Source organism: Leuciscus leuciscus, assembly GCF_965113295.1.
Source record: "Leuciscus leuciscus genome assembly, chromosome: 12".
NCBI lineage: Eukaryota > Metazoa > Chordata > Actinopteri > Cypriniformes > Leuciscidae > Leuciscus > Leuciscus leuciscus.
The window spans coordinates 34,504,109-34,517,356 of NC_138736.1; the positions used below are offsets into that span (position 1 = coordinate 34,504,109).

General features: G+C 36.7%; 1 protein-coding gene across 2 annotated transcripts in view; it reads left to right on the plus strand.

The window, feature by feature from the left end:
- Positions 1 to 13,248, plus strand: part of khdrbs3 (KH domain containing, RNA binding, signal transduction associated 3) — a 135,294-nt gene that overhangs the window by 108,637 nt on the left and 13,409 nt on the right. For both annotated transcript variants that reach the window (XR_014210506.1, XM_082186269.1), the window contains exon 7: positions 2,746 to 2,828. Coding sequence is in view for 1 of the 2 variants with exons in the window: in XM_082186269.1 (XP_082042395.1) it covers positions 2,746 to 2,828 (83 nt within the window). In the remaining variant the exon portion in view is untranslated. The remainder of the gene's footprint in view (positions 1 to 2,745; positions 2,829 to 13,248) is intronic.

Below are 13,248 nucleotides of genomic sequence, written 5' to 3' on the forward strand. Positions count from 1 at the left end.
GACAGCACCGGGTAACGTCGGACGTAAGAAGGTATATCTTAAAGGTGCAATGCGCAACATTTCATGTTAAAAATACCCGTTTTTCTAACCCATACATGCTTAAACAATTGCCTGATGGGCTGAATGAGCCTTTCTCTGATCACTGCGATTGCCTCTATAATCCTGTACAGTAAAATAAATAAGAGGGATTCGGGACGGAATGAGCGTGCACACCTCTGGTTGCAGTTTCGCTTGTCGCCAGAGGGGGCATAGTTCTGCAAAAACTCAGAGACTTGCGCATTGCACCTTTAAGCAGCTTCCTATATGGTTCGGGGAACACGCCTAGCAATGGTATATCTTTAGTTAAGTATATATATATACACACATATTTAAATTCCTTAAAATAAATTGGGTCGCAGCTTAATGACCATGGGAAAATGTGGGTCCCATGGTCAAACCAGTTGAGAACCCCCATCTTAAATGTACTCTGCATTAAATTAGAAAGTCTCTCCCTAAATAATAAATCTAAATTATTATGATAATGCAGTCTATTTGCCAATGCTAATGCCATCAGCAGCAAAACTTCTCTCTTTATTTTTTGCAAGTAAACTTCATTATAAAACTCAGTTTAAATGTCACTTTGCTTTTGGATTAAAGATGAAACTGTGAATAGTGTGTGTTTGGCAGCGGCGGGCCTCTGATCGGACAGTAATGCCTCTCTAAGACTGCGGGGTGTGTGATGAGAGCGGTTTTGTCTTTGTTTTCGAAGTTGAGGAGGATTTTACGAATGTGAATTGAGGGCGGATGGATTTGGAACTGAGCTGGCCCCGGATATGTTGGAGCAGTCACAAGGGCTCGGAGCCTTTTTGTGGAGGACGTTTATCCTAAATTAGCAGGAGAAAAGCAGGACTAGGCTTTGATGTTTGACTTCTGTGAGAATATTTTTGAGAATTTGACAATGTAGGTGCGTTGAGTTTTGCTTGAAATCAGCGTTTTTAATCTGCTATGTGGCATATTTCTGAATTAAACATAATACTCAGAAGAAATTTAATGCGGACTTGATTTTCGGCATCAGGAATTGATTGGATGGTTAAAACTGGGTGGTTAGAGGGGAGGGGCTTGATGACATCATCTGCAAAGCTAACTTGTTTCAGAGGCGGAAGTTATTAATGACGAAAACATGCAAAATATTGTTTACAATTAGAGTTACATGTACACTACCATTCAGAAGTGTTTAAAGAAATGAATACATTGACATGTTTCCTGAGCAGCAAATCATCATTTTAGAATGATTTCTGAAGGATCATGTGACACTGAAGACTGAAGTAATGATGCTGAAAATGTAGCTTTACCATCACAGGAATAAATTACATTTTAAAATATATTTAAACAGAAAACAGTTATTTTAAATTGTAATAATATTTCACATTATTACTGTTTATTTTTTAAATTTTATTTTTTTAAATCAAATAAATGCATCCTAGGCAAGCATAAGAGACTAAAATCTTATTTGGGGGAAAAAGGTGCAAAGTCTGTGTTATAACTCAGTTCCAGCTTGTGCTTATGACCTCTCTTGACACTTCACACGCTTCATTAGTCTTCAAAAACATATCAAACAGGGCTTTGCGACATCTGACAACAGGCCACAGAGCCACGTGTCACAAAGCAATCTGCAATATGTCACAATAATAGCTACATTAGATAGTAACCCCCATGAAGTTTCATTATCCACTCTTAAATGGTTATTATGCGATGTTAATTACAGTGTCAAAATCATATCAGCCCCTCGACTTAATGAAGCACTTTCACAACCTTTCATTTAAGTGAAGAGCTGCTTTTCAGTTTTCAGGCTCTCTGCTATTTCTGCTCTAGATATATGGAGTATTAATGTCGACTGAGGTTCAGCAGAGTAGATTAACCTCTAAGCAGAGTTTGGGATGTGTGAGTGAGTGTGTGTGGATCCAGGACGGCTCAAAATGCTTCATCACCAGAGCAGATCTCTTGACCCTCATGAAATGCAGTATGTCCTGTGGAGACTGTTCGCCGCTCCAGACTCCGTCCTGCAGTGCTGCATTATACATGCATTTATCTCTTCAAGGGTTCATATCAAGGAAAACAGGATTTGTTTTGCTCTTTTAAAAAAAAAGAGTTTAATGTACTATGTAGACACACTAACGCTCAAAAAACAAAGCTCTCTCCCCAGACCATTTCTGAACTGAAAGTCCACAGAAATTAATTCAAAATCATTTTTAGCATAAGTGTCTTTAAGAGTTATTTATTGAATCATTCAGTCAACCGATTTGTTCAAAACACTGTACTGAAATAAACACTGTACAATGTCTCGCTGTACTAAAAATTGTTGAGAAAATACTGACTGAAAATTATTATGAAACTATTTACTGTGGTGTCTTTATAAAAGTCTAAACAGGTGACACACTACATATAAATTTTGAGTGAGACTTTGAATCTTACAGTCAACTGACTAGTCAACAAAACCAGTGACTCTCTTTATGATTGAGTCTTTGAATCATTCAGTCAACCAATTAATTAAATAAATCTGATTCATTCTAGATCAAAACAAGCTACTGTGTTTCTGAATGAATCATTTAATAATTTATTCAACTAATACTAAAAAATAATCATTCACAACAACAAAAAACAAAGCACCTAATTTTTTTCTGTTGTTTTAAAAAAGCTTTTATGTTGCAGAAAAAAAAATAAAAAAAATCATCTGGATATTTACAGCATACATTTTCTTCCCCGTAGGAATACGATGATGGATATGGAACGGCCTACGATGACCAGGGATATGACTCGTATGACAACAACTACAGCAATCAGGCGCTGAAGTAAGTTTGTGTGTGTTTTGTCTGCTGTCAGCGTAAAGGGCACCTCAGAGTGCCTTTGTGTGTCTATCTGAACGAGAGAGCTTATTCACAATGTAGGTCAGTGCTCACCTCTCTGTATCGAACCAAAGAGTTTGTGTAGGTCTGCACAGAGCTGGACTTGGAGATTTGCTGCATTGGAAATCGTTCAGGCTAATGTAGGGGGCAGCTTTGAAAGCCCATAAGAGAGAAGCGGGCCTTCTCGCTAATGAATCACTCCTTTATCTCGCAATATTCTCTGCAAAGAAACATTTCATGTTGTATGACAGGGTCAGTCACTGTGTACCAGAGAAGGTCTTATGAACACCACAGTCTTGTGAAGGACATTTTGACTCATAATTAGTGGGTGTTAACATAAAACATGTTCATGTTTTTTGAAACAGCCAAGTTAGAATGCAGTAAAATAGAAGTTGTGTCTCAAGTTGGAGTAATAATAACTAATAATTATTTATACTAGGTTTGATTTAAAGATATATTATATATAAGATATATTCAATTGTAATATATGCTATAATAAAACTACAATGTTAGTATATATATATAGTATAACTACAGTTGTTAATTTTTAATTGTTGTATTTTTAAATAATTATATAGGCTACTGTATAATCAGGAAGAATGAATTAGGCTATACAATAATTAAATTCTGATTTTTAAGTTTAATTTAATGGAAATATAGCCTAATACATTTTAATCATCTTTTTGGTTTATTGAGTTTATTTATTTATTTGGTTTATTTATTTTAGCATATACTGTATGCATATTGCAAATATTGAGCTATATGATTTAATGTACGATTTAAATTCTGCAAATTGAGATTTTTTTTAGTGTCTTCAGTTTTGACCACTGTTTTTGATATGGGTCACATTTTAAAAACCACATGAACAACCTCACAAAAATTTTTTAATAATTTGAGCAGAAAATGAGCATTGGAACTTGACACTTGACTTGCGGTGTGAACAGAGCGAGAAAGACATGATGCTGGATTTATGGCAGTGATGACATGTCACAGTAATCTTCAGGTGGACTTCATCACACTCTGACCACTACTGTTCTGTCTCCAGAGGTTTCTGTCTCCAGAGGTGGTTTACCCATGTGTATACTTAAAACTATATCAAAGACACACAGGCCAGGTGTCAGATCAGTATTTGGAACATACTCATTTAAGATTAATGTCAGTTGAGGCTTCTTCCTGAGCTCAAATGCTTTTTTAACAGCTCAAACGGCATTGACTAATTGATGAGGAGTCTTTCGACAAGCCTACATGTACTTCGTTATACGGCAGGTTTCTGTGTTCTTTGATTCATAAAACATCGTCTGTGCGTTACTGAGCTGTGGTAGATTTCCTCATACCTCATCCTGGTGCATCTTTGATCTTGTAATATGTAATCCAGGGATATGTAAACCAACATTTCTTTTAATCATAGAATATACAGTGATCCAGAGGTGTTTTACTCTGTGTATACTATGTATAACTATATCAAAGCAACAGCAGGCCAGGTATTTATTCATATTTTTATTGTATTTTTTTAATTTTTTTTTTTGTTATTTTGTTTTGTTCTTTTGTCTTTTTGTTTTTGTTTTTTAAGTAGTTTTGTAGGCTTTTGTTACACTTTATTTTAAGGTGACGTAGTTACATTGTACTTACTCATATTAGTACTGAGTCATATTAATTAACTACATGTACTTACTATAGAGTTACGGTTAGGGTTTTGTTTAGGGTTAGTTACTAGTAATTATGCATAATTTACTATTATTACTATAGTAAGTAGTAAGTAAGTAGTATCGTGTAACTACGTCACCTTAAAATAAAGTGTTACCTTAGCTTTCTAAGGTAAAAGACATTTCTAATTTACATTTACATTTTTAAATTTTGAGTTTTTCGTTTATATTTTATTTCAGCTTAATTTTTTTCAAAAAATTATTTTTTACGATTACTTTTAGTTTAAAACCTTTTGCGAACTTTAACAGACTTTCGCGTGCGCATGAGATACATTTTGCGTGCTTACGAGAAACTATAGCCTCTTTAGTAAAAGAAACATGGTCGATAAACATAAAAAGTAAAGTGGTTCGATTGTAACGCATGAGCACGCCAAAAAATCCCATGCATGAGGATGCATGCATGCCATTGGGTGCATGCATCCTCAAAATAGGGGGATGATACACCTATATCCTGATTCGATATTATCATGATACTTGGGTGCCGATACGATATGTATTGCGATTCAATATTGCAATTTTTTTTTTTTTTTTTTTTTAACACTAGACCATGGGGAAAAGTTAAATCATACACTTATACAGACCGTACATGATGTATGATGATGAGTCAAATTTACAAAAACAATTCATCACATTTTTCTGACTTATTTTAGAAGCATCATACAGTACTACATTCTCTTTAATAAATGATTCAATAACAAATAATTTTTTTTAACAGTCACTTGTGGTGAAACAATGTAATCGATAAATGCGTTATTTTAAGCACCAAGTTTTTATCAAAAGCTGATTTACTCTATCGCTATCGTAGACATCAGTGTTTATATTTGAACTTTAAACTTTTATCCCAGTACTTCTATGATAATTTGAACTATTATATCACAGAAATAATGATACTATGAGGAAAAGGCTGCTGTTTCATGACAACTCTCTCTGGGTCAGCGCCAGCGCCAACACATATTTGAATGTTGCGATATGATTTTGTCAAAGGTTTAATAAACAGACGAAATGGAAGAAAATCGCGTGGGTGTTTGAATCGAGATCACAGTCTTTTAAAGATGAATCGAGGCAAGCCTCGCGCGGGCTTTTCAATGCATTCAGTCTCATGACGCTTTCACGCGTCCACTTATATTACATCACTCAACACTCAAAGATAAAATAGGCTAATGGCGCAATATGCCGCAATAGTTTTAAAAAAGTATTTTATTTTTTTGCGAAAGTGTCATGACTTGAAATTGATCAGATGTGTCTTCACCATGGCATCCCGATGCTATAAATAGGCCGGCGTTACCCGTGTTAGAGGAAGGGGAGAGCTCAGAGATTAAATGTTCACAGAGGTGGCGGGTTTATCTCACAGGAGCGTTAAAAGGGTCAGAGGTCAAATGTTACGACTTTGATGAAAAAGCCTTTGCTGTGGGATTCTCCCAGGTGTGTCACCTTCTTGTGTAGCGGTCCGGATACTCCACACGTGTGCACTCGGCGTGTTGCAGTCGCACTCCCGGTGGAAGTGCTCAGGGGTGCGTGAGTGTGTCTGACAGCATTTAAACAGCTTCTTCAGAGTGCTATAGAGCGCCATATGGTCCACATAACCCACACACACTGAATGTCAGAGCGGCTATAGGCCTCCGCAGAGCAGTTTGTTGTGGAAAATGTCAGTGCAGTGAGTTCAGAGACTGCTGCTTTTCAAAGGTTAGCACTGCTTCAGGAGACACGACTCTGAGAGTTGAGATTTAGAGGGGAAAAGAGCAATTATAGCGGGAACTGATTAGAAATTCCCTCTTAGGAGATTGATTGATTGATTGGGAGGTTTTCCTCGCCTCTGGCTTGATCTCAGAGGGGTTTAGAAGGCCACTGTTCTTAGTAAGATATGTTGGAAAGGTTTGTGCTGTACAAATTAACCGAATTCAATAACTGATGTTTGCAAACATTTAATTTAATTTAATTTTAGTGATAGCAGCTATTGGACCACTTTAAGAAGATTAGCAACGCACATTAATTGTGTTTTTATCCACCCTTTTGCAAGTTTGAAAATCTACCAAATGTTTTGTTCTGTTATTGATAATGCACAATTTTTATTTTTAACTTTTTATAGGGAATCTTGAGTACATTTGAGTGAAATTTGAGTACACTATATTGGCAACTCGTTCATACGACTTCGAGTTTAGTGGAAAATTGCAGGTTTCTATTTTGTACTTGTACAAATAATAATGAATAAAATACAATTTTACCTTTAAAAAGACCAGGTCAGATGTTCAAAGAATCATCGATCTTCTAAAGTCTTCTAAAAGGTCAGTTCTTCACACTGCACAGACAGATGCTAACCAACACAGACGATCCCCAGATTACAGCTAGGGGTCGAACGACTTCAGATTTTTTTAAGTCGATATATATGTGATTAAAGTTGAGTCGACTTTGACTAGTCGCTGATGACGTCATTAATGAACAAAAAAGCCTGAACCTCGAGCTGAGACTCGAACGCGGGTTGCCTTGTGCACAGCTATGGCAAATGACACAGCGCTGCTACATGACAGCATATTTTTATCAGTTCTTTTGTCTTTGGGTCTTTATATTTCTCATAGATTTCTGCTTGTTCTGAATCAGATACAGATAAAATAGCACAGTAAAGATTACATATGAATGCATTATAGAGAGCATTGCGTTGCATTGTGAATGAATTAGTCTCTCTACTAATAGTGAAGCTGTGGGTTTTAGTTGCTAAGAAATATATGCTAGAACTTTTCAGTTTCTTAGCTATTTTATTGATAAATCACAGAACAGTGTTGACAATACATTTATACCTTCTAGTTCTAATTTGCCACCACTGATCAGTCACCATGGACACCTTCATAATCACCACTGCTGTTCGTCATTGTCTCATCATCACTGTGTATTTAATGTCCTCTTGTGTTCTCATTCAGTGTATGGTGTTGTCCATGTCTGCAGGCTGTTTCGCATGTTGGCTGTTTGGATTATTCTAATAAGTCTTATGTGCTATATTCCTCATCTTCATTTTCATTGAACTTAAGCATTACAAGTACAGGTTTTGGATTCTCTACCATAGACTGTAAAAAAATATGGACGTAGTGTCCGTGACGTCACCCGTAGATTTCTGAAGAGCATTTTTGAAGCCTAAAGTGGGCGGAGTCGGCCGTCGCCATCTTGGCCTCGCGTCACCTTGCGTCACTCTCGGATAACAGAAAATGGGCAAAGAGGCGGGGCGTGGGTGAAGCTGGAGGAGCCTGGCTATCTGAAACCACGCTCGCGGCTCACCGCTCGACGTGATCGAGTTAGCTCAGGCTTGGGAGGTAATGCTATATGCTACTGAAAGTACAAAGTCTGCGACTGCACAGGGTCTCGCGCTAAAGTGACAGTTGATGATGTAAAGCCAATGAAAAGTTCCTGTTTTTGCCCTTCGAAATATTATTAAAAGACATGGCTACAAGTGAGACTGTGTATCGTGATTCTGTACTATTCTGCTAGTTGAAAATGTATTATGCAGTAACTTAACTATTATTCTGAGAGAGTGTGTGTGACAGTGATTTATGTGCATAACAGTTACATGTCAGTCACTCTTTTTTTATAGTCTATGGTCCGTCAGCGCGGCATCACTCGTCAAGTTCGTAGAGAGCTTATTCAGTCCATTTTAAATTCTGATTTTGGCCGCCTCTCAAATGGGTTAAACCATAGATATATTACCTATGAAGTTCAAGTAAATGCGCTAGAAAATCCGCGCTCATTCAAGGATGTGCATTTATTGCATGGACGGAGAAAGCGCCGACACCAGCAGGATTTCATTTGACGGTACATACGCATATTATAATCTATCTGTTCCGTGAGAGCAGAACAAACGAGCCTTTATATCTATAGACGTTTTTAAATCTGAAAACTCCAAAAACCAACGAAATTGTCAGACATCTATTAGTGCATGTTCACAGAGGAGAACAACTGAAATACAGCAATGGCTGTTCTCTCGAACGATACTTGACGAGAACGACGGAATCCTAAGCCGTGGGCGAAGTAATGGGTGTATTCAATTGTATGAAATAATCCTGAAAAAAAGCACAAACACTGCAGAGATGGCAAGTTCAGCAGCTAAAATTTGCTGAAGTGAGTAGTGACGCGGCTAACAGCAAACAAACGGCTAGCATTGACATCAGCGGCCCACCTGTCACTCAAAAGTGGACACACCCTTAATTATGCAGAACTTTAAATATTAATCAACTAAACGGATGAGTTATAAATAAATTCACCCCCCTCACAGTTGTTATGAAGGGCAAAATTAGCTGTATAGACCAAAGCCACATAGAGAACCAGGCTGTAAACATGTTTTTTTCTGCTGTAAAGTTGGTCATTTTAACATAGGGGAGATACAGATTTGACTCACTTCTGCAGCCAGCCTCAAGCGGCCAGTCAATGAATTGCAGTTTAACTCACTTCCATGTTGGTTTCAAGAGAGAGGCGGGGAGGTTGCCGCTTGTTCTCTACCCACCTCTGCCTATAGTAGGCCCTAAGTACATGTTGCTAATTATTATTACAAATGTAAAAATACACGAACACCTTAAAAAAGTGTAATTTTACAAAAATTATAACTTTTTTTACTTTTTTTTTTTTTTTTTTTTTTTTTTTTTTTAAAAGTTTAATTTGACAGTTAATCAAATGGGAGCAACCAATGAACTTTCAGCTTTTAGACGGAATATTTTGATGAGAGTATATTAATCATTTTATGGGACTATCGTGGTAAAATAAAGGACAACATTTCTAAAAGTCTTTTTCTTTTTCAATTTATTTAAACGTCAATGTTTTTTTTTTTTAATGATTGATTTTTTAAATATTGTTTTAATGATTCATTTAAAAATATTTTTTAATAAATACAATTATTTGAATCAATATATTAATGTATTATAAATTTGATTCATTTAGTCATTTGAATTATTATTCAATTAATTTATTTTAATGAATAAATTGATCATTTAATACTTAGTTCTTCTAGTTCCCTAATGACAGGCTCTTTTATCAGTGGAAAACTCTAGAAATCTAGATCTTAACTCCGTTACTTTGTTTTTCCGGTTCTTTTGATCCTGTTAATAAATTTTTTTTTAAAAACCTGTTCCACACCTGATGAAGAGGAACATTACAGAGTTCAGCTCTGCAGGTCACGATTATCACGATTGATTACTCCTCCGTTCAAAGCATCAGACTCGGCAGGTTTCTCTCTCTTCTACACCTGTCTTCCTCTCTGTTCCTTTACTCACACGTTCTGTCCTCTGTCCCACTTTCTCTGAGACAGACGTGCTGAAATTTTTTAACTTATTTCAGATCTATTTTAGAGGTTTGGTGTCTTCGCTCTCGTCTCTGTTTCCGTCTCTGTGGACCTTTGGTTCTGTTAGCAAGACAAGAAGACTGTTACAATCTAAAATTAGATTAATTTACATCTGAGAAAAGAGCTTCCGTTTCTGTCGCAAATTCCACAAGCATATGCAAACCACGATTTTGCCTGTAGCTTGTTTGAATAGACAGATTTTCCTATTTGTATGAGGAGACCATAAAATGGGACACACATACATATTTGCACATGGCTTATGGTGTGTACATAACATGCTAGCTATAATACATGCACATTGAATGCTCTAGTTCAGCGTTGAATTGGTGCAGGAGACTCAATAGAGGACAAATGCCTGTGGTTTTCCATTGTCTGTTTTTAGACTGTATAAATTTATTTCATTTTAGTCTTATCTTGAATGAACAACCTTAATGACACAGTCTGGAATGAGCATTTAAAACATGTTCACTCAAAGTAGCGTTCTATTTCCATTTTTGGCTGAACTGTTCCTTTAAGTAAACTTTGTGACCCATGTATGGAAAACATAATTAGCGCTGTGTGATGTTTATTCACCTTTCTGCCCTCCAAACCTCTCCCAAACTCTTTCTGTTTGAGTGCGAGAGAATGAAGCAGTAATTAGTGATTAGTGATAAGCCTCTCTCAGTAGATTAGACCAGCGAGACTCGTCACAGACGCCCCACTGCTGATTTACCAGCTGTGAAAAAAAGACGAGAGAACGAGGAAACACAGAGATCACCTGGGACATGTAGTACATCATTCAGATTTAACCCCACCATCTGTTTAACCACACGAGAGAGAGAGAGAGAGAGAGAGAGAGAGAGAGAGAGCGCAAGGCCTTTATGAATGTCAAGTCAGCGAGCGACCGTCCTGAGGAAATACGCTCAGGTTTTTTTTTTTTTTTTTTTTTGCACATAGACTTATATGTTTTAAACCTTTTAAATGTTTTTTTCATTTAATTTTATGTATGCATTTATGTTTTAATAGACTTACTCCTTTGTTTAAGATATTTTTTTAAATGATGATTGAAATAATATATTTACAATTCTGCACTTTTCTTGTTCACTAAAAATTCAACCAGTAAGTACAAAAATTTAGTCAAACAGCTGGTCAAATGTTCTTGCTTCTACTGAAGTGCAAGATATTCTTTGGATCGTCTCAGATCATTCTGGAGAATATGATCATCACGTTTTGTCAGCTCCAATACTGCTGTCAGTAAAGCAAAATTTATTAATCCTATGTCATACTTTTCTCACAAATTGTTATGCTCACAAGATAATTTGTAATAAAAACGTTAGAAAATGCAGAATCGAAGCATTTGTACTTTGTGTCTTGACCCCACCGGCTGGTAATCTACCTGAGGAAACAAGTTGAGTTGATTTTCTAGCAGGGTATTGTTGTAATTTCATGGTTACTTGAAGTAAAACTCCCAGCAAACACCTGTGCAGTACTTCATGGTTTCAGATCTATGTGACAGAGTTTCTCAACAGTCGCCTGCAGATATAAGCAATCACTGAGAGATTCTATACGCCATAGTGAAAACCGTTTAAAACAAGCCAATCTGTTATTTAATCTGTTTGGAGAACATCAGATAGACACAAAGTGTTAGTGCACAACGGTTTTAGCTGGGTAAGCATGACTGCGTGTATGAGAGAAAAAACATTATGTAAATAATGTCTCTTATTTGACAAGAAATTGGTTATAATTGGTTATAATTATCATATATATATATATATATATCATAATTTGCCAGCAGATATATTAGGCTGCTGTCACTTTAAAACCTGACGCACGGATCCATTACTGTTACACATGCGTTTTCTTTCTCAGCTGTTTATGTTCACTTAAAACATAACTGATTGTTTACGTGAATACTCACCTGGGCTGGGTTTCCCGATAACGTTGTCTCTTAGCGCGCTACGAAGACTCTAAAGGTATAACTTAACTGAAGGTATACCATTTCTAGGCGTGTTCCCCGAACCATACCTTAGGAAGCTCCTTAAGATATACCTTCTTACGTGTGACGTTACCCGGTGCTGTCCGTGGCGATGGTGCTGAATTGGTTGATATCGATGGCTTGAGAATCAATTATTCTCTTGTGCAGAGGCTGCTGCACTGCGTTATGCGAGAAAGCGGTGTTCTTTATAAAAGAAGCTCTTCAGAAATAGATGAAATTGCATTTATTAGGAAAAAATAATCCAAATTATAATAGCCTATAAAAGCCAAGCCTACATATTTTTAAATTGTATCACATATTGCTGCCATAATAACCATTTAAAATTTTTACGTGCTTTCTTCTCTTTCCCATTTTTGTTCGCTGAGGTGGAGCTGCGATGAAATATTGTTCTTATAAATACTTTCCAGCATTTCAGTAATAAAAGTGTACATCTTACGTACGGTGTTCGGCAGTGATCAAAAAGGATTTGAACAGAGGATTTTGAATCTCTTCTTGTAAACTCAGAGATGTGGATTCAGACGGCAATTCAATTACCACACGACCTGTTTGTCAAAAAACAGTAGGTACTAATTTGGCCAGGGATTTTTACGCGGGTTGGGTGAGAAAAAACACTGATATTATGGATTCGGACGGCACTAAAATCACCGACTTACCCCTGTAAATGTTTAAAATACATATTAGCGTCCGAATAGGACTTAACTGACAGTAGCCTATGCTTTCACTGGCCTTTAAAAGCGCTCTTTAATTAAATTAATAATATAATATATATATAATAATATAATTAAAAATCTAACAACAATCAGTGCAATGACAATTTTTTTCTTTGCATGAAAACACTTGAATTAGCCTAACTGAACACTGTCTGGGTGTATTAAAACTTAGACCTGAAACAGTGATAAGGTAAAGCAAAGAGTGGTCCAGACCAACCTTCCGAACGTATGACTTACAGAAGCTATACTTAACTAAGAACGTTTCGGGAAACACGTATTATCGATAAGGTACAGCTTAAGGTGTAACTTAAGAACGACGTAGCGTTAAGGAGATTTCGGGAAACCCAGCCCAAGACCGGTATTTTGACATTAATTTGGGTGTATTTGACTGTTTAATCACAATAAGCAGCGAAAAAGAACTCAATTTGGCACTGAGAGGCGGCATTATGTACCGTACTTTGGGTGTGAGCACAAAATCTGCGGGAATGAGTAAGATTATGCGCAATATGCGCAATCCCATGCTGAAATTCAAGCCTTGTGACACTAACAATATTCATCCGGAACAAATGAAACGAGTGAGTGAGGGGAGGCGGTTTTGTGTGTCAACTCGCTGTTGGAAAGATGAGATAGCGAGAAAGCGCAGCTGGTCTCGTGTATCTATTCG